Source organism: Lepidochelys olivacea, assembly GCF_965140295.1.
Source record: "Lepidochelys olivacea isolate rLepOli2 genome assembly, chromosome: 1".
In the NCBI taxonomy this organism is placed as follows: Eukaryota; Metazoa; Chordata; order Testudines; family Cheloniidae; genus Lepidochelys; species Lepidochelys olivacea.
Window position 1 is genome coordinate 288,177,349 of NC_140411.1, and position 22,859 is coordinate 288,200,207.

General features: G+C 42.4%; 1 protein-coding gene across 2 annotated transcripts in view; it reads right to left on the bottom strand.

Moving 5' to 3' along the window:
* RAB3IP (RAB3A interacting protein) overlaps nt 1-22,859 on the bottom strand; it is a 53,469-nt gene that overhangs the window by 29,287 nt on the left and 1,323 nt on the right. For both annotated transcript variants that reach the window (XM_084609969.1, XM_084609968.1), the window contains exons 2-3: nt 4,126-4,401; nt 3,635-3,896 (exon numbers count right to left, since the gene is read on the bottom strand). In XM_084609969.1, the coding sequence (XP_084466095.1) occupies nt 3,635-3,896; nt 4,126-4,401 (538 nt within the window). The remainder of the gene's footprint in view (nt 1-3,634; nt 3,897-4,125; nt 4,402-22,859) is intronic.

Consider the following 22,859-nt stretch of genomic DNA (forward strand, 5'->3'; position numbering starts at 1 on the left):
GCTAGACATGTCAAATCTTAAATCCTGTTGGGCAAGTTTCCAGGCTGTTATTTAGGAGGAATATCATATACTATATATTATATTGTCAAGCAAGCTACATATTTTGGGTTGATGTGCTTTAAAAGTAAAGATATCTAGGCAGATGCTTAAGGCTCTTTTATGTCTGAAGCTGTTACTGAAGATTTAGCTAAACTCAGCTGTGAGTAATGAGAAATAAAAAGCACAAGCTGAGACAGCTGGTTTAGAGGAACTCCCTACCTGGCTACTTAAAAAAAAAAAAGTTAAGCTACTTGGAAAAAATCAACTATTTTAAACCTGAAAACTCACAAAATTACTATGGAATTATTTCACCCAAAAACAAAAGTCAAAAATAGTCTCCCTATGCAGATAGATAGCAATGGTAGTGCTTTTATTTCCTGACTAGATCCTCATGAACAAAGGTTTTTATATAGTGCAACATATACACAACTGAAAGTACGTCAGCATGGTCCACCAGCATCTGCAATTCACCTTTAATTGCTTAAGGACCAAGAGGTTTGCTCTCAGCACTTATCTGTTTATGGGAAGTCTGGTTTTCCTTGAAATGCCACAGCATAATCAGATATTCCAGATAAGCTCCCAACAAAAGACAATTTTGAGATGCCAATTACTTAAAATGGGGAACAAACAAAAGGAACTCCCTTGAAGCCACTCTCTTGCACTCTTCAACAGGTCACGGAATGCTGTACATCAAGACATGGTCACTATTCATCTGGATGACATCTAAACGTGGTTGGCTCATTTTTCTTAACCACTTTTCACAAACACCTCAATCTGAGGTTGGCAGATAAAATATAAGTGCATAAAGACATGAGTGGAAAAAGTCTTAGGTACAAGTGTACTGAGTCAGTGAAACGAGTCTTGAAATGACCATGCTTGGCTAACCGTCATTTGAGTTTCTTGATATTTGCTTTAATGAAGGAATATAGCTGATGAGTTGCAAACTTGAACAGCCCACACAAAAGACACCATAGTGGGTTGAAGTGAAAGTTTACTTTCACTGACTGACCCCGTGCCCCTGTTATCTTCAATATGAAGTTGATGAAACTGAGTCAACTCAAGTTTTCTGACTACAAGACTGCTTTTTTGCATTGGTTCACCTGAGCCTGTCTTGGCTAACCTCTGGCTATGCTGCAAAATGGTTACTTTATTTTAAGAAGGGGTGGGTTTGAGGTTTATATAATTCTTATTATACTTGCTGGTGACTGTTTATCTCTCATGGTGGGATGGGCAGTCCTTTATATTGCTATGTTATATGTATTTTTTTATTTATGGAATGCACACTCACAACACTAAATTCGTGCCAGAGACGTTTAAATCTAAAGACAGATACAGTCTAGTTCCAATAAATAACTAGAGAGCATTAATCAACCTTCCTACCAACTCCAACACTCTTATCAGAAGATAGCCACTAGAAATAAGATTAAGGATTAGAAAGAGAAAGTGGAAACAGCAGGAATAAGCTCAAAAGGAGGTTCACAAAGAGCTCAGACAAAATTAAGTTTGCAAGAGGGAAATTCTGTGGACAGGAGAATGCTTTAGGATATCTGAATTCAAGAAATGCCTAGAATAAAGGTGAATGAAATCCTGGCTCTTATGTCAGCAAAATTTCCCACAATCTTATGATAAGCTTTGGATGTGGTGGCTCATCTAGACTGAAGCAGAGTAAGCATACCTGTCACTGAGACCCCCAGAAATTCTAGGGTATTTCCGTTTTACAACCTCGCCGATGGTGCAAAGCATCTTGAGAAGTGACTAAAGTGTGTGGCCTCTCTGAGGAAATAAGTGGGTTTTCCACCACCATCCAAATCATTAGCATAACAGATTTTCTAGGCCCAGAAACACTACCAGTGTAGCACATGCCCTGTTCCCTCTGATATCTTTCTGAGAACTCTGTCCAGCAGTGAGAGAGAGAAGGCATATTCAAATACATACATGAATATTGGACCCCATTAGGCAGATAGCCTTATCTGGGAAGTTTGAAATTGGGAAACTATTGTCAACCTATCTCAGATTTTCTGGTTGTTCTCATGTTGACAATACCAGGGCTATGTCAAGTTGTTTAGGTAACCCTAGCTATGCATTTGTGTACTTTGAAGTGTTTGGGGTTTTTCTGTAAAGTGGAACTTTAAACTTAGAAAACTACAATGAATTGAGAACTGGTTAGTGACAGTGATTGACTTTCCCCAAAAACTTAACACAATTGTTTTTTGGTTTTGTTTTGTTTGCCAAATTACAACAAAATAAAACAGTATAGCAAAGAATTGAAAGTTGGCAAAGAGTGATTATTTAGTGGAAAAATATCAATATCAGGAATAATATGAGAACCCACATTTAAAATTTACATTGACCATCATAATGAAGGGGTAAAGTCAGCCATGACAGAATTAATGACAACATCCAACACTGAGGGAGGGAAAGCATTCAGGAAGACTGGTCCAAACATGTGGCAAGATGGGGTTAAATACAAATAAATGTGGAGAGAGAGTAAAGACAGCACATCTACAAACTGGGTAACATCCACTAGGAAACTAGCAATTCTAAGAAAGACGAAGTGGTGTTAACACAATAAATAATAATGCTTTCCATTTATATAGCATACCTTCCATCCAAGGAAGGCAAAGCGCTTTACAAATACTAACGAATTACACCTCTGCACATTGCATGGTAAAAAAGTATTACTTCCATTTTACAGATAAAGGAACAGAAGAGGAGTTTAAGGGACTTGCTCTGGGTTACATGTCAGTTTGCGGAAAGAACAAGAAATAAAACCAGAGGTTTTGATTCCCAGTCACATGCTTTAACAACAAGGCTATTCTATCTGACAGAAGACAGCATTCCATTCGAAGTATGACATACTGGTACTGTGAAGAGTGCCACTGATGTTCATATTTCTTCTTTCATATACATTCATCCCTATGATACATCATTATAGTATGTGAACACCTGTATATAAAAATATTTCTATTTTATATGGCATCTGCTACATTTATGTAGTATGGGAGAGAGACGCCTCAAGAGGTACATCATCAGCGTCTATAAACACCTACAAGGTAACACCAGAACAGAAGGGAATTATTCTTATTCTCAGAAGGGAGAAACGTCCTAAGTTTAAGGAAAGAAAATGTTTTAATTTAGACATTACAGAAAACGTTTTTCATAACAAGAAGAATCAATACTGGAAAACTACCAGAGGAGGTTTGAGTCATTATCACTGCAGATATTGGGGATCAGGTTACATAAAATAATGATAAGGAGTACTTGTGGCACCTTAGAGACTAACCAATTTATTTGAGCATGAGCTTTCGTGAGCTACAGCTCACTTAGATAAAGTGAGCTGTAGCTCACGAAAGCTCATGCTCAAATAAATTGGTTAGTCTCTAAGGTGCCACAAGTACTCCTTTTCTTTTTGCGAATACAGACTAACACGGCTGTTACTCTGAAACCTGTCATAAAATAATGATGTAGTGATAATCCTGCAAAACATGGGGGACCCAGACTATTTTGACTTCTGACCCATCTATAAGTTTGATGGTACAAACCTCTCTATTCTGCAAGCAAAAATCATTAGAGAATACAATAAAACAAATCTTACCCTCTGAGCTTTTGCAAGTTCTTCTTTCAATCTCTCATAGCCTTTCTCTCTTACTTCCAGTACAGATGGGCTCCGTAAGTGAGACAGACTGTCTGTACTCAGCCCAAAAATATCTTCATTCCCTTCGGAAACATCCGTTAGCGTAGCACCCTGCAAAAACTCTCTCTCTGCATTATTGCTCTCCTTTCTGGAACTACTGTGTTTGGATGACCCACTCTGGGGTCCAGAGGTAGAACAAGGAACCGTGTCTGTAACATTGATGCTGGAAAGAAATGACATTTCTTTATTTAAATAAGAACACACACTAAGAGGAATAAAACTTTTAGAAATGTCAGTTTTGCTGTTACATGTGCCACTATAAGCATAACTTAACATAGGATGTTAAAGATATTCATAATGTTTTTACTAAAGACATGCTATGTAAACCATTTAAATAAATTAACAAGATCTGCATTTAAATAAATCAGATATGTTAATCATCAATAACCTACTTGATGCCTGATGTTTCCCCACAGTTTAGGTGCCTTGGAGATGAATAAACAGGTTGTGTGGGAAGGTCAAAAACATTTAATGCATTGGGTTGGATAGGTGTAGAGCACACAGCAGAAGGATGTGGGCGGTAGATTACGCTGGGTGAGGTAGTTGGTTCTTGAGTCCCTGGCTCATACACTCCAAGAAGATCTGGTGTAGTGGGAGAAGCGAGGTTCACTTCATGAAAGCCTTCCAATGGGTCACTGGCCATAATAAAAGCCTCATCATATGAAACCCTGAATTAAACAAGCAAATTATTAGAATGATTAGTAAAGAATACATTTATATATTACATTATTAACTTCAAATGCAAGCAACCCATTCTTACTCAAACACTGGACAGCATGGCTGATGAAGCAGGGGGCTTAGGACTAAGCTTTAGGTGCCTGTTTACCAGAGTGATGGGAACTGAATGTATTGTGATGAATGTGTGTTCTGTTTTATACAATGAAGTCAGCTTGCACTAGACTACAGGTGTCTTGTAAAGCTACACAAATGTGCCGAACACATGGGTTGTATGTAGTGGAGTAGGGAACAGAAGTTACAGGAGAAAAATGGAAGTTTTAAGTAAAACCTCTCTTCTACCTTAAGAGACTAACTAATTTAGTCTCTAAGGTGCCACAAGTACTCCTTTTCTTTTTGCAAATACAGACTAACACAGCTGTTACTCTGAAACCTCTCTTCTACCCTAGATCAGTACTCTTTTGATCTCAATAAAATAGACACAGAAAAGAACATAAGAAAGCTCATATTCCAGTGTGTGAAGTATTTCCAATCAGTGTATCTGTAAATAAGTCTCCCAAACTTCTATGGTTTGTTAAACTACAGGTCTGTTCCTGAAATAGCTCGCTCAAGCAGCAAAAACAGTAAACGGGACTACTCAGACAAATGAGCCCTTAAATTTATATCTTTAGCGTATTATATCAACCCAAAGATATACAAAATAGTAATACTATGAAGTAGTAAAATACTAATAAAACTGCCATGCACAAATCTCTGCATTTTCCCCATATTCACCATAAGGTGAAAATTCACTATTTTGAATTGACCAGGTTCTAACACAATTTCTTTGTTTTCAGCATAAAATCAGGGAGACTATGTGCCCTTTACGACCAGGTAACTCCAAATTTACAGAAATTTCACATGACATCCAAACCCTTTGTAAAAGTCAGGATTCTACATTTCAGGGTAGAATTTGGAGACTTGAGGGACAAATTAAGTACCAAGTACTTACATGACCACCTCTGAAAGTGGTGGCAATGCAAACAGGTTTTTCCATTGTTTAGAAGTATAAATAAATGCAATATAAATATAAAGTATGTGTCTTCATGTAGCTGCATAGTACCATGGGAAAGAATTACAGCATTTAAACAACAGACATGTATGGCATTTTACAGACAAAAATCTGCTCTGAGCTTACAATTTAAAAAGACATAGCACCGCAAATTATGACAAAGGGTGGTGCAAGAGGAGGTATGCAGAGATGAGGTTTAAAACAGTCAGATATCATTTGATATACTTACTATTACATTTGCAGCCCGTTTGTGAATTTTTAAAAATACTTATTACAATGTAGGGACAGTGTCCAGGGTGGAGATCAGCAATTTGCATTTGCAGTAATTTAGTAACTGCATCCCTTTTTTGGTCCATTTAATAAAACAAACTGTTTTCTACTGCCAGTATTGTATTTGACTGGACACATGTACATCGATAATTATTTCCTAATGCGACTAGCTATTTAAATACATTGCCAGGTAAGGTTTCCCAAAAAAAAACAAAAAAACAAAAAAACCACACCCCAAAACCCTAAAATGTGCCTGCACCTCAACACAATGGCTTCACTGTGCTGTTTCTGTGTTAAGTATGCCCTTGCTACTTCACAGAGATGTTTTGCAGGAAATCCCAGAAAATGCACAGTAAGGACCATGTATGGCTTAAAAGGGACCCTCCTTCCATTCCTGTTTTCTGTAGAAATGTGTTATTTAGAACTACCTACAACAGTAGTATCTCCTCCAGTTGCACAGTGTTTCTTTTGTAAGCAGAGTAAACTCTAAATCTACAGCTTCTCTACTGAACCACAAACATGAGCAGCTTATTTTTAAGTTTCCATGTAAACAATTTCTTTGGCAAGAGAATCTTATTTTTTCTACACCTGTGCTTAACTATCATAAAATATTCCATTAATGTACTTTTGAGGATAAAGCCTGTTAGATTAACAAATGAAAAGATGGATGGGAGCAGGCTGACAAAAGTACAGACCATTTCTTCAAAGTTAAAACTTCAACAATATGTTTTCAGCTTCCCTCTACTGCAATCACTAGAGTGAAAGTGGATTTTTTTTTTAAACATTTTAGAAGCTCAAACATAGGGACTAAGGGTATGTCTACACTACGGAATAAGGTCGAATTTATAGAAGTCGGTTTTTTAGAAATCGGTTTTATATATTCGAGTGTGTGTGTCCCCACAGAAAATGCTCTAAGTGCATTAACTCGGCGGAGTGCTTCCACAGTACCGAGGCTAGAGTCGACTTCCGGAGCATTGCACTGTGGATAGCTATCCCACAGTTCCCGCAGTCTCCGCTGCCCATTGGAATTCTGGGTTGAGATCCCAATGCCTGATGGGGCTAAAACACTGTCGCGGGTGGTTCTGGGTACATATCATCAGGCCCCCATTCCCTCCCTCCCTCCGTGAAAGCAAGGGCAGACAATCGTTTCGTGCCTTTTTTCCTGAGTTACCTGTGCAGATGCCATACCACGGCAAGCATGGAGCCCGCTCAGGTAACCGTCACCCTACGTCTCCTGGGTGCTGGCAGACACGGTACGGCATTGCTACACAGTAGCAGCAACCCCTTGCCTTGTGGCAGCAGACGGTACAGTACGACTGGTAGCCGTCATCGTCATGTCCGAGGTGCTCCTGGCCACGTCGGCTGGGAGCGCCTGGGCAGACATGGGCGCAGGGACTAAATTTGGAGTGACTTGACCAGGTCATTCTCTTTAGTCCTGCAGTCTGTCCTATTGAACCGTCTTATGGTGAGCAGGCAGGCGATACGGATTGCTAGCAGCCGTACTGTACCATCTTCTGCTGGGCAGGCAAGAGATGAGGATGGCTAGCAGTCGTATTGTACCATCTTCTGCCGAGCAGCCATGAGATGTGGATGGCATGCAGTCCTTCTGCACTGTCTGCTGCCAGCCAAAGATGTAAAAGATAGACGGAGTGGATCAAAACAAGAAATAGACCAGATTTGTTTTGTAATCATTTGCCTCCTCCCCTGTCTAGGGGACTCATTCCTCTAGGTCACACTGCAGTCACTCACAGAGAAGGTGCAGCGAGGTAAATCTAGCCATGTATCAATCAATCAGAGGCCAGGCTAACCTCCTTGTTCCAATAAGAACAATAACTTAGGTGCACCATTTCTTACTGGAACCCTCCGTGAAGTCCTGCCTGAAATACTCCTTGATGTAAAGACACCCCCTTTGTTGATTTTAGCTTCCTGAAGCCAACCCTGTAAGCCGTGTCGTCAGTCACCCCTCCCTCCGTCGGAGCAAAGGCAGACAATCGTTCCGCGCCTTTTTTCAGTGTGGACGCCATACCAAGGCAAGCATGGAGGCCGCTCAGCTCACTTTGGCAATTAGGAGCACATTAAACACCACACGCGTTATCCAGCAGTATATGCAGCACCAGAACCTGGCAAAGCGATACCGGGCGAGGAGACGACATCAGCGCGGTCATGTGAGTGATCAAGACATGGACACAGATTTCTCTGAAAGCATGGGTCCTGCCAATGCATGCATCATGGTGCTAATGGGGCAGGTTCATGCTGTGGAATGCCGATTCTGGGCTCAGGAAACAAGCACAGACTGGTGGGACCGCATAGTGTTGCAGGTCTGGGACGATTCCCAGTGGCTGCGAAACTTTCGCATGCGTAAGGGCACTTTCATGGAACTTTGTGACTTGCTTTTCCCTGCCCTGAGGCGCATGAATACCAAGATGAGAGCAGCCCTCACAGTTGAGACGCGAGTGGCAATAGCTCTGTGGAAGCTTGCAACGCCAGACAGCTACCGGTCAGTTGGGAATCAATTTGGAGTGGGCAAATCTACTGTTGGGGCTGCTGTGATGCAAGTAGCCCACGCAATCAAAGATCTGCTGATATCAAGGGTAGTGACCCTGGGAAATGTGCAGGTCATAGTGGATGGCTTTGCTGCAATGGGATTCCCTAACTGTGGTGGGGCCATAGACAGAACCCATATCCCTATTTTGGCACCGGAGCACCAAGCCGCCGAGTACATAAACCACAAGGGGTACTATTCAATAGTGCTGCAAGCTCTGGTGGATCACAAGGGACGTTTCACCAACATCAACGTGGGATGGCCGGGAAATGTACATGACGCTCACATCTTCAGGAACTCTAGTCTGTTTCAAAAGCTACAGGAAGGGACTTTATTCCCAGACCAGAAAATAACTGTTGGGGATGTTGAAATGCCTACATGTATCCTTGGGGACCCAGCCTACCCCTTAATGCCATGGCTCATGAAGCCGTACACAGGCAGCCTGGACAGTAGTCAGGAGCTGTTCAACTACAGGCTGAGCAAGTGCAGAATGGTGGTAGAATGTGCATTTGGACGTTTAAAGGTGCGCTGGCGCAGTTTACTGACTCGCTTAGACCTCAGTGAAACCAATATTCCCACTGTTATTACCGCTTGCTGTGTGCTCCACAATATCTGTGAGAGTAAGGGGGAGACGTTTATGGCGGCGTGGGAGGTTGAGGCAAATCGCCTGGCTGCTGGTTATGCGCAGCCAGACACCAGGGCAGTTAGAAGAGCACAGGAGGGCGCGGTACGCATCAGAGAAGCTTTGAAAACCAGTTTCATGACTGGCCAGGCTACGGTGTGAAAGTTCTGTTTGTTTCTCCTTGATGAAACCCCCCGCCCCTTGGTTCACTCTACTTCCCTGTAAGCTAACCACCCTCCCCTCCTCCCTTCAATCACCGCTTGCAGAGGCAATAAAGTCATTGTTGCTTCACATTCATGCATTCTTTATTCATTCATCACACAAATAGGGGGATGACTACCAAGGTAGCCCAGGAGGGTTGGTGGAGGAGGGAAGGAAAATGCCACACAGCACTTTACAAGTTTACAACTTTAAAATTTATTGAATGACCGCCTTCTTTTTTTTTGGGCAATCCTCTGTGGTAGAGTGGCTGGTTGGCCGGAGGCCCCCCCACCGAGTTCTTGGGTGTCTGGGGATGGAGGCTATGGAACTTGGGGAGGAGGGCAGTTGGTTACACAGGGGCTGTAGTGGCAGTCTGTGCTCCAGCTGCCTTTGCTGCAGCTCAACCATACACTGGAGCATACTGGTTTGGTCCTCCAGCAGCCTCAGCATTGAATCCTGCCTCCTCTCATCACGCTGCTGCCACATTTGAGCTTCAGTCCTGTCTTCAGCCCGCCACTTACTCTCTTCAGCCCGCCACCTCTCCTCCCGGTCATTTTGTGCTTTCCTGCACTCTGACATTATTTGCCTCCACGCATTCGTCTGTTCTATGTCAGTGTGGGAGGACAGCATGAGCTCGGAGAACATTTCATCGCGAGTGCGTTTTTTCTTTCTTTCTAAGCTTCACTAGCCTCTGGGAAGGAGAAGATCCTGTGATCATTGAAACACATGCAGCTGGTGGAGAAAAAAAAGGGACAGCGGTATTTAAAAAGACACATTTTATAAAACAGTGGCTACACTCTTTCAGGGTAAACCTTGCTGTTCACATTACATACATAGCACATGTGCTTTCGTTACAAGGTCGCATTTTGCCTCCCCCCACCGCGTGGCTACCCCCTCAACCTTCCCCCCTCCCTGTGGCTAACAGCGGGGAACATTTCTGTTTAGCCACAGGCAAACAGCCCAGCAGGAATGGGCTCCTCTCAGTGTCCCCTGAAGAAAAGCACTCTATTTCAACCAGGTGACCATGAATTATATCTCACTCTCCTGAGGATAACACAGAGAGATAAAGAACGGATGTTGCTTGAACGCCAGCAAACATACACTGCAATGCTTTGTTGTACAATGATTCCCGAGTACGTGTTACTGGCCTTGAGTGGTAAAGTGTCCTACCATGAAGGATGCAATAAGGCTGCCCTCCCCAGAAACCTTTTGCAAAGGCTTTGGGAGTACATCCAGGAGAACCGTGAATGCCAGGGCAAAGTAATCCTTTCACATGCTTGCTTTTAAACCATGTATAGTATTTTAAAAGGTACACTCACCGGAGGTCCCTTCTCCGTCTGCTGGGTCCAGGAGGCAGCCTTGGGTGGGTTCGGGGGGTACTGGCTCCAGGTCCAGGGTGAGAAACAGTTCCTGGCTGTCAGGAAAACCGGTTTCTCCGCTTGCTTGCTGTGAGCTATTTACAACCTCATCATCATCATCATCATCATCTTCTTCGTCCCCAAAACCTGCTTCGTATTGCCTCCATCTCCATTGAAGGAGTCAACCACACGGCTGGGGTAGTGGTGGCTGAACCCCCTAAAATGGCATGCAGCTCATCATAGAAGCGGCATGTTTGGGGCTCTGACCCGGAGTGGCCGTTTGCCTCTCTGGTTTTCTGGTAGGCTTGCCTCAGCTCCTTCAGTTTCACGCGGCACTGCTTCGGGTCCCTGTTATGGCCTCTGTCCTTCATGGCCTGGGAGATTTTGACAAAGGTTTTGGCATTTCGAAAACTGGAACGGAGTTCTGATAGCACGGATTCCTCTCCCCAAACAGCGATCAGATCCCGTACCTCCCGTTCGGTCCATGCTGGAGCTCTTTTGCGATTCTGGGACTCCATCATGGTCACCTGTGCTGATGAGCTCTGCATGGTCACCTGCAGCTTGCCACGCTGGCCAAACAGGAAATGAGATTCAAAAGTTTGTGGTTCTTTTCCTGTCTACCTGGCCAGTGCATCTGAGTTGAGAGTGCTGTCCAGAGCAGTCATAATGGAGCACTCTGGGATAGCTCCCGGAGGCCAATACCGTCGAATTGTGTCCACAGTACCCCAAATTCGAGCCGGCAAGGCCGATTTAAGCGCTAATCCACTTCTCAGGGGTGGAGTAAGGAAATCGATTTTAAGAGCCCTTTAAGTCGAAATAAAGGGCTTCATCGTGTGGACGGGTGCAGGTTTACATGGATTTAATGCTGCTAAATTCGACCTAAAGTCCTAGTGTAGACCAGGGCTAAAAAACTGCCCCTGCAGCTATACAAAGGAACTTACTAGACCAGTTGAAAAATGTCCACAACATACCCAAAGCCACTGCCTCCCACCCTGATGAGTCAATTCAATTTCTCCTACTCATCCCACCACTTCACAGTTCAGTTCCCCCTTTCCTCAATAAGCCAATCTAAACTTTCCACAATCACATTCTCATTCTCTGCCTCCCCACTTCTCCTTTGCATCCCAATTTCTTCAATGAGAAGAAAAAGCAGGGAGGCAAGTCCTCTGCATGACTGAAAGGGAGAACAATTGCCTGAAATGACATGCCTTTTACATGCCCAACTAGCAGACAAGTGGAGAATATGGCCTAGGAAGTAAAGTGGGAGCAACAATCCTGCCAGTTCCTCTGTACGTCAATCCCTTTGCTCCGTGACTCCCATTTCATCAAGTATGAAAAACTTTAATGTGAAGGAACTATCATCACACATACCAGCAGACAGGTAAAAACTGCCAGCTCTCCAAGATTTTCTGGACAGGTGATCAGTGCAGCGAGCATATAAAGAGGCTGAAGAGTGAATGCCAGAAGACCAGAGACAATAACTGCACCTCAGGCAACTCACCAACAACATGCCCATTTTGTGATGTCTTTGACCAGGTCCCGGGCACTGCATTCAGCAGGAAGCCAACCGTGCTTCATAATGACCTGGTCAGCCGGGATGGTACCCCATTGGCCCTTGAATCCAGCCTGGGGAACTGCTGGGAGCCAGCAGCAGGCTCCCAGTCAGGAGCATGAAGTGACTCCAGAGCAGACAGTGGATCAGGACCAATAACAAATTCTCAGTCCCTACTCAAAAGAGCTGTTTGACACTGCCCTGCCCCACTCCACCCCATGAGGAACAGCCGGCTGCCAAGCCTGGAGAGAATCCGGTGGAGACAGAAGCCATTCCAGAGCCTGGTAAGTGTATGACTCAAAAGGTTATTATTACACTAATGGGAGAGAAGCAAAAATGGTAAGCCCTGGCTACCAACATTTGGCCACTAGTGGCCGACTGTATCACACCACCTAGGCGTCCCCTCTCCCTCTTCCCTTTCCTCCCACCATGTGGAGTTCAAGACAGTGACTTGGAATTTCAAACATTCATAAACAGCTGTAAAGATTATTTTAACTGTTAAGTCACAGAGGTTTGCTAGGGTCACTCTTGTTTTCTTTTCATTATTTAGAAATTTGCCACTCTGCCATCACGTCTCCTGGGTCTATGCAGACACCTGTAATTAGTGAACTGCGTGTGTGCGTTTGGGAAACAGTATTCTATTTCCAGATCTAGTCCATTTCAGTTAGAGGTAATCCATGCAATTCACAAAATCATTTCTCCAAAGTACGAGTGTGGTGGCAGTTTTTTCCCAGAACTGTGCTGGGTGCGGGATGGAGTAAAGTTGCAGATTTCAATGAGCTTGTATGCAGCAACAACAGGATAATTCATATTAATTCTCTCATGGATTCTGACCCAATCCTGGCTGCTGTTAGCTACAAACTCTTCTTGAAGCAGGAACTCCAGATAGTTAGTCACATTGCAGATAGGGGTGTATTTTTCAGGCCCCCCCATATAGCTGACTAGCCCACTCCACTAAAATGTGCTGTTCAGTTACTATTCATTTGAATACTCCAGCTGCATACACTGCAAGTTTCCCTCCAGCAGCTTGGAATAACATCTCCCACTGCCAGTGGGGCACCACAAGAACAGTTAAGTCTTCCAAAATATGAAAGGCCTGAAATGAAAGAGAAAGCCTTTGGCGGCAAGGGCACTATACACGCCCCTCCTCCCCGCCCCCAACTCCAAATGGTAATTAGTTATGAAATTTTCGTGTAACAGAATACAGGTTATAATTCTAAAATTACCATGGTCTCTGCCCTTCTATAATGGCAATTAACAAGGCTGTGTGCAGAGACAGTGTGAGGACTGAAGCATCCCCTTCACAATATGTGTTGGTTCACTTTAGAACTGTTACATTTTATGTCCTGGAAATTTCACAATAATTCTGTCCTGCTCTACTGAACTACTTTAGACAATGACCCTCTGTTTCTTGTCCTATTTCGGGACCCTCAATCTATACTGCCTGCTGTTCTTCAGGAACTCGAACCCTGACCCCTTGTAACTGCACAGACTGTTCCAAGAGGAAGCATTTCCGTGATGAAATGGTTTACTGTTTTAAGACATGTTTACAAATAAGGCATGTTATGATGCCAAGAAAGTTTGTCACTGTCATTACATCACATTACACAATCATGATTTGCAATAATAAAAGTGAAAACATGTTCAGGAGCAATTATGCATTAGTAAGCAAATGGTATTCCTCTATTTAGGGTTCACAGCAATTCACATTTCTATGAACTCCACCTGTACAGCCATTGTGCCCACTCCAACCAAATTCATTGTTCATCATGTCATTCAGACTTACACTGCATAGCAAACAAGCCCAACCCCCCTGCCAAATACCACCCCTCCAAAATAAGAGAGCCAGTTTTGTCCTACTAGCACATTCATACAGGTACTATTCCCCCTCTTCCATAGGGCCATGCAAGTCCATATAGTGAGAATGCAAAGCATTCCTGACTTCTGCTGCCCAGATACAACCAGCTCCCGCAGTGGCAGATATACTTTCTGGCTGAGGGTACTGATCCAGTATCCCCTCACTGTCATATATCCATTCAGGGGGAAATGGCTCTCCTCAGATTTGACAAAGGTTGTGAAGATCGCAGCAAGCCATAGTAATTCAAACAGCATTGATGACACTGGCATCCAAATGGGTTTGTAAACACCTTCAATGAGATTTCAATCTGCCAAAAGCACATTCAACAATTATTCTACACCTGCTGAGAGTGTAATTAAGTCTTTTTTTTTTTTTTGGCCAAGGCCTCTGAAATCAGGGTATGGTTTCATAAGCCAAGACAAAAGAGGGTACAATGGGTCCCCCAGAATACAGAAGAACATTGGGGACAGTAATGTCGTTTATGTCAATGTAATTTGGTGTGAATAGCATCCTAGCCTGTCCATGAATGTAGATTCCCAAGTGATGAACTCTGGCATCGTAAATTTTTCCTATACAACCCAAATTGACATTCATAAATCTGCATCTGTGGTCCACTAATGCCTGCATAACAATGGAGTAGTAACCTTTGAGGCTGAACATGCTCCTTGAGGAGGGCAAACTATGGGCACATGAGTCCCATCAATAGCCCCAGCACAGATCAGAAACCACATTCTCTCAAAGCCAGCAATTACTTCCAGAATATCCAATGTCAGCCACCTAGGGTAAACCACATGCCTGATGGCCTCAGTTTCCTCTGCCACCACTTTACCCACAGTCGATTTTCCAACCCCAAACTGGTTGGCAATGGACCTGTAGCAGTCTGGGGTAGCCAGCTTCCAGATAGTTATAGCAACCTGCTTCTGGACCAGCCAGGGTGACCTCAGATGTGTCTCTTTACACCAGAGGAAGCTGCTCATAAATCTCCAGAAACGTGGCTTTCTTCACGAAAAGGTTCTGGACACACTGCTGGTCATCCCAGCTGCACATAATGATGTGATCCCACCAGTCTGTGCTTGTGGCCCTGCACTAGAAGTGCCAGTCTACGTAGGGAGCATCAGCAGCTATGCCAATTATACAGAACAGCATCTGCTAGTGAGAGTACTCCTCCTCCTCCTGCAGCTCCACCAGGAAATCCATCAGGTACCTTCGGTGGGACAAAAAAAAAAAAAAAAAACACTGCCGAATGTCCACCTGCTCCTCCTGGATGCTCTGCCAGTTTTCTGACACAGAAGTGAAAGCACAAGCAAAAGAAGTTCATCAAAAGGTGCCTCCCTCCATGTTGCTGGCTCCAGTAGCTGTGAGTGCACAGACCAAAATGACTGCTTGGCGGGCTGATCAAACTTCCTGTAACAAGCAGGGAGGGGAGTAAAGATTTCCCACCGCGTACTACAGTTTTAGGGCTAGAGTAGCCACATTTCAGGAGTCTGCTTGGCACTCTGGGATATGATTACTTCGAGTCAGGTCTGTGCACTGCAGTCTGGATGCCAGAACCCTAGGTTCAAGCATGGGTTAGAAAAGTCTTAATGTGAAGTTAAGGAACAGTGTACACTCAAACTTGGGGCTTTCTAACATGGGTCACCTGACTCAAGTCCCACTAACCCTGGGCTTACAGTGGAGTGTAGACATACCTTAAGAGGTTGCTTGCGTCAGTCGGGACACAGACAGAAATAAAGCCCAAATCTATTCCACTCAGCCACACTGTCTCAGATTTACAAATAGTTTACCCCATATTCTTTCACCTAACAAGCAAATATAAGTCAAAATATAAGCCAAACTTCTGTGCCTGTCTGTTAACCCTCTTCTTTTCCCCCAATGCTATCCCCACACAAATTTAGAGATCTAGAATATGCACAGTTCAAACAAGGATTTTTCTTACTTTGCACTACACCTTATTTTATTAGATCATCACTAAAACAAGGAAGGACAGTTTAATAAATTGATAAATGTTTTCCAACAGCAAGTCAAATTGTGAATTATCTCAATGGGGAAAAAAGGACAAAACAAGCCAGCATGTTTAACTTATTTATATTTGATATAAACAACATGAATTTGAAGCAGCTCAACTGCTAGCCTGAGTCAAAGCAGCAAGTGTCCAAAAGATTGATGGTTCAATGCGAAACAATAATTAAATCATGCCATATCTTCATTTGGAACCCCAAAAAAGTCATTTTATTTTAAATTATCTAGTACTGACTATGGAGCCTTGCTCAGATCCCTCAGAAGTTTGTCATCACAAGCCCCTGCAGCCAGTCAGAAGTGATCTGCCTGACTAACAGCTTGCCTATAAACCTACAGCCACAACTCTCACTCTTCATTCCATGTATTTCAAAAATTCTAGCTGCAACACTCAGGAGCACCTACAGAACAGCAAAACCCATACACTGTGTTGTTACTATTTAACAGAAAGAAATATAGGAGAGAAGGAAAAAATACCATTTTAATATGATTTTGGTGAGGGAAAGTCAACTCTAGTTAGCATTTTAAAAAACAAACAAGTGTGTATGTTTAAAAGCACTGTACAATTATCACCACACAGTTCTTCTTTTGCATAAGTAATAACGTCTTAGAGAGAATTTGTTAGAACTTGTTTCTGCCAGAGGGTTTTTTATTCTGCACTAAAACTAGTTTTCAAAATGCGTGAAATTAGCTCTATATTAGACAGGCATGCTCTTTTCAGTAAGCTAAAGAAGGAAGGCTTGAAACACTATTTAGAATAATCAGTAATATTAATATGCTTTTTATGCTCTATCACAAAGAATTGAAGGGGGAATAACTATGAAGGGGCTAATCAAGAATTTGTCTTTTTCTGTGGACTCTGAATAGTCATAAAGGTGGCCTAATTAAGTACACATACTGTACAATTAAGGTCTTCAAGATTTTGTGATCACTGGTTAATTGTCCAGAACATAAAGGTTAATAAAATGTCTCAGACCTTATCCACACGAGAAAGTTGAATCAATTTAATTTATATAGATGTTTTAATTAGTTTAAAACTTATATAGGTTTTAGTTAAAATAGTACAAACCCCCCACGTGAACATTCTCATTTTGGTTTAAACCAGGCACTCTCTTCTTTGGTTTAATTGAAGTAATAGTGTCCACACAGGGATTTGCAACGGTTTACTTAAGGCCTTGTCTACACTGGCAAGTTTCTGCGCAGTAAAGCAGCTATCTGCAGTGTAACTCCCAAGATGTACACACTGCCAAGCCACTTAGTTGCAGAACTGCCCAGTTGCAGCGCTGTAAAAAAACCACCCCGATGAGAGGCATAAAGCTTTCTGCGCTGGGGCTACAGCTCCTCAGTGCCAGAGTAGTCACCCTGGTCGACTACAGCGCCGCAATTGGCCTCCAGAAGGTGTCCCACAATGCCTGTTCTTGCCACTCTGGTCATCGGTTTGAACTCTACTGCCTTGCCCTCCGGTGACCAACCGTGAGTCCCGCCCCTTAAATTCCTTGAGAATCTTGAAAGTCCCCTTCCAGTTTGCTCGGTGATGCATGCAGTAGTCTCAGCGCATCTTTCCAGGTGACCACGCCTGCTCCACGCGCCAGGTGATCCCTCGCTTGGAGCAATGCCGAGCTGCTGGACCTCATCAGCATTTGGGGAGAGGAGGCTGTCCAGTCCCAGCTGCACTCTAGCCGTAGGAATTATGATACCTAGGAACAGATTTCCCAATGCATCACAAGAAAGGGGCCATGACCGGGACACACCGCAGTGCTGGGTCAAAGTGAAGGAGCTGCAGAACGCCTACCACAAGGCACAGGAGGCAAACCACCACTCCGGTGCTGCGCCCACGACCTGCCAGTTCTACAAAGAGCTGGACGTGATACTCGGTGGCGACCCCACCTCCACTGCGAAGGCCCCTGTGGACTTCAGTGGCTTGCGTGCCATTCGAGAGTGGACTGAGCCAGGAGGAGGAAATCTTGGACGAGGATGTAACTCTACCAGTGTAGACATACCCTAAGTCTGTTTAAAAGTGGATATAAGTCAAATTTATGCAATTCACATGCAGACAAGGCCTCTGTTTAATTTTATTTTATTTCTTTACCTCTCAAGGTGTCACTATGGGGCAGAGATAAGATTGTAAAGGTGACCTTAACTGTATTTTAAAATGCTTGGGTTCTAAGTTTAAACTTAGCTCTGAATTTCCTGGCTTTCTAATTACTTCTTTTTTATTACCTACAACAGAACTTAAACTCTCTGTACAAATCCATTTTAAGATTTTGCATGGGAATTTCTTTAGATTTTTTTTAATGGTTAAGAATTATTCAGTAGCAGAAGTCCCAGCACAGTTTGGGTCACTACTTCCTTATCTCCCAACAATCCATCCCACTCCACCCCAAATTACAGTTCCCAACTGCCATTACATTAGCACCCTATGCAATCTGTTAGCTACTGCTACTCCATAATATAACAATGAGATATTTATAGTCCTGCTGCTGGAATTAAAAAGGATTGCAGTTATATTTTAAATCCTTACTTAAATACCACATGATGCAACAGATTAGGAAAAAGTCAGACTTTCAAGATCTCTTACTGAGACATTTTATCTCCCAGTTGTTTGTAATACAAAAACATCCTGGCTACTAGATATTCTAGAGACAAAGCAATTCAATAAAATTTTGAAGAGGGTACCTTTACGCTCAGTTCTTTTAGAAAAGGTGATGTGATAGAAGTAGCAAAATATTTTCCAGAAATTATTTTGGGAGGGTAGGGTGTGAGGAAAGGCTAGAGAGGAACTGTTTTCCAAATTCAAAATTCTTCATTTTTACTTTGAGAAAGATTGTGTAACAGTGCCCAATGAATGGGTCACTCAGAAGCTTTTAGAAAAAAAAATACACTATTCTGAGGACTAGTGAAAAAAATGTACTTTCAATTTTGGGGAAGCAATGATATTTCTTCTCCTATAAGTATCACACAGTACATGTATAATCATATTCATTTAATGTATTTTTCTCTGTTGTGCATCTGAACACTTAATATTTCACATTCTTTAGAAGAAATTGTCTGGGTGTTTTTTACCCTTCAAAACAAGATTTTGTTTAAAATACTAGATTTCACAAAGCTTATTAATGGAATTATTTTAATAAAAACAAGATGTGAAAAGGACAACTTGAAAAATCCTTTTTGAATCTGGAAAAGTTGAAATACTATAGTTACAGGTAACATTCAAGATTCTAGGGCTGTCAGACACCTATATGCTTATGAAGCTTTTCTGAAACCTAAAATACATATTTTGTCACATAAATTAAAGTTTGGTGGTTATTGTATCTTTTGTTACAGTGGAAGCCAGTACTTTGCTGGATATAATCAACTGAAATTTTATGACAAATTGATTTTTCTGTTTTTTTAGTTAACATATAGCTGCCCAAGATTTAAGAAACTCTCTCTAAACTGACTCAATTTTTACTGTGAACACTCATCTATTTTAAGTAATGTGACCGATCTGCAATATATTTCTCCTCTCAACTTTACACTACTTTCTAGATTTTAGACCTGATGCCACTGCTACTGAAGTCAGTGGAATTTTTGCTTCAAGAGGAGCAGCCCCTTCAACTCTGTCTTAACAGCAGAAATGTTGTAACCAACAACAAAACCAAAGTGCATGACTGCAATGTTTAGATATTTTGTTTGCAGAGACACATTTTAATGAAAGATTTCCTCTCTTCTTGTTCCTTTTTCTTATTTTTATGGAAAACACGGTTAACATATGAACTTCAGAAGTATGACTCAATTATTCAGTTACGGTTTTACTGAAATTGTGATAGAGTTAGTTTTAAATATATTTTTTAATGTTATGGTAGCATGCAATTTGAAATCAAAATAAAAAAATATAAAAGCTAAAAAGAAAAGTTGCTTCTTTGACAGTCGTGATAAGCATTAAGACAACTATAAAAGTAGTTCACTGGACTTTTAAAATGACAAACTGAATTTTAAATAAAATGAATACAGGCTGCAAGACTACCAATTACCTTTCTTCTGCATGGATGCAAAATAGACGATTTTATTGAAAAGGACAATTCTAACTGTTCTACTGCGAATGTTTCCCCTTTTAGGCTGTGTCTACACTACCACTTTCAAGCACTAAAACTTTAGTAGTTCAGGGGTGAGAAAATACACATCCGTGAGCAACAAAAGTTTTAGCGCTGAAAAGTGCCGGTACAGACAGTGCTTTATTGCCAGGAGCTGCGCTTCTGGCAATAAAGCTACCACCGCTCGTTCGGGGTGGGTTTTTTTTAACCCCCGGTCATAAAGCGAGCCTACACTGCCCACATCACACCACTGCCGCTGTCATGCTGTAACATGGGCAGTGTAGACATACCCTTTAATATATTGTAACAAGATTTTAAGAATGCTGGGTATTATGGTGTCAGCTACAAGGTGTGCACACATTATTTATTAAAAGCATAACGACAATGGTAAATTATTTAGTCTACTTTGCTCACAAGGTAACATTAACCTAGTGCAATGGAAGCGTAACCTTGCTAAATGAGACAAAAACATGAAAGGCATGATGTGGCCACACTCAGAACATCTACACTTTAGTATGTGTCATGTAATAAAATACAACAAAGTATTAACAGGATATTAATGCTTAATCAGGCTTCAGTTTCTTCTCCATATTCCCCATCTCCCACTTTGTCAAGGAATATGGATACAACTGAGCAGATGACATCTGTCAATACAAACTTCTAAAAAAAAAAACCAACAAAGTTTACTTCTGCTTCTAAAAAGAGGCTGATTATTAATTTCTCAGTTACTGCAAATTCTAGAGCTGGTTTAGCCATTTAGGCCATTATCCTTAAGACTGTGTAAAGAGACACATTCATGTGACTGGAGTAAACAAATAATACAAAGCAAAGGTAAGTGAACAAAAATGTGCCAACTGCGAACTAAACAAAATGACAACGCTTTGAAACTGAGAAAAATATTATTGCAGTTGTGTATTTTAGGTCTACAGAATTGTTCAGGATTTTGCCCCTTGGAGGATGCTTGTTTGTCAACGAATATCTGTCATAATTCTTATGAAACTAGTACAGTATCAGAAAAGTGTTTAGAATATTTACTGTCATATTTGATTGCAAGTGGTCAGCTACACAAAAGTTACAAGCAAAATCTGTGCCTTGTTGTTCTTGCTCCAACTTAATTGCATTACGAAATTGAGGTTAACTGAAATCCTCACTACTTAATAGTGCTGGGATTTTACAGTGACATGGTATTAACCTCTATATCACATGCAACTATTCTCTTCTGCAAACAAAAACACTTTGTAAACAACTCCACAACCTTTATCACAACACAAAATGAAAATATCAAGAAAGCAGATATGCACTTTTTTAAATACTTCAAGATTGTCACTTTAAGCCGGGAGCTGCTTCAGACCAGAATTTCAAGGACAAAGTTTCACTATCAAATTGAACAGTAACAAGCCTGATTTTCACTTTTTATAACAGCGTCTCTCTTTCTATCTTGGCTTTAATGCCAGATGTAGTTGAGGAAATTAATGCTTGAGAACATTTTCAGCAGAACTACTACTATATGCATATCTCATCAACCTTTAAAACAACAAAAATTAAGCCTCTAATTTCACTCATTTTTCCCCAATGTCTTGATTTTGTTGTTCTGCTGGAATGTGAAACAACATGCAGGAATTTAAAGGACTTAAAAGGACTTAAAAACCATTGACTTAAAAACTGGCTGGTTGGTTTCATGCTAATTGTAGCATGATTACTTTAATATTAGAGAAAAACATTCATTTTTTCTGGTTATTTACTTTGTGCATTTGACAGTTCTTTCTGCAGTCAGATTGAGTTTTCCCTGTTTGTTTAATCTTTTATACAACAGGTGTGTAAGACAGTTTCGGGGGTGGTACCTGAAACTTTTTTTTTTTTTAAACTGGATTTCCAGTTGACAATATCTCTTTACTCATCAACTAAGTTGTCAGCAAAGTCCCAGAGGACACCAAAGAGGGATGCAAAGAGGCAAATAATATGTTTATTTAGAGAATAGCTATCCCTCCCCACCCCAAACACATACACACACAAAACAATTTCATTGCAAGACCTGACCTATCGGCTATATCATGCAATCAGTATTAAGGCAGACTTTCCCACAGATTTCCAGTAGGAAATTCTGCTGAATAACTGATGGCACAATAAAGGCATAAATGAAACATTCCCACTGAGGGGGGTGAAAAGGTATTTGTATGAACTGCGGATTTCTGTATAGAAGCAGTCAATGTTCATGGGCAGAAAGAGGCCTCTGTTGTTGCTGGTATCATGTGAGTGCTGAGTCTGCAAGGGTTGCTTAAAGAAGAGGAAACAGAAAGGGTCTGTTTGGGTCATAGGGAGAGAATAAGGTATAGGAGCCTAAGTGGGGTCTCAGAAAGGAGGCTTGGGTTCAACACACATATGCTGCTGGGGGAGAAGTCATGGGTACTGTCAGGAGGAAGACAGGGCACTCAGTACAGCCCCTTAGTTCTCTCTACATGCAGGGGCTCTGTATAGGTGCAGAGGCTGAGTTGCCTCTGAGTTGGGTATCTTGGGGGATGGTGGGTGAGGAGTATCTGGAGGATGCAGGGGGTCAGGGCGCCTGGAGGGGGGACTGTGCGAACAAGAGTGGGTGTCTGGGGCTGCAGAAGGTGGGTGCTCGGGGGAGGGCTGTGTGGGCGAGGGCGGATGCCTGGGGGGTGCGGGAGGTGGGAGGGCTTTGCGGGTGATGGGAGGTGTCTGGAGGGTGCGGGAGGTGGAGACTGGGAGGAGCTGTGCGGGCGAGGGCGGGTGTCTGGGGGGTGCGGGAGGTGGGAGTTGGGGGGGCTTTGCGGGTGATGGGAGGTGTCTGGAGGGTGCGGGAGATGGAGACTGGGGGGAGCTGTGCAGGCGAGGGCAGGTGTCTGGGGGTGCGGGAGGTGGAGGCTGGGAGGAGCTGTGCGGGCGAGGG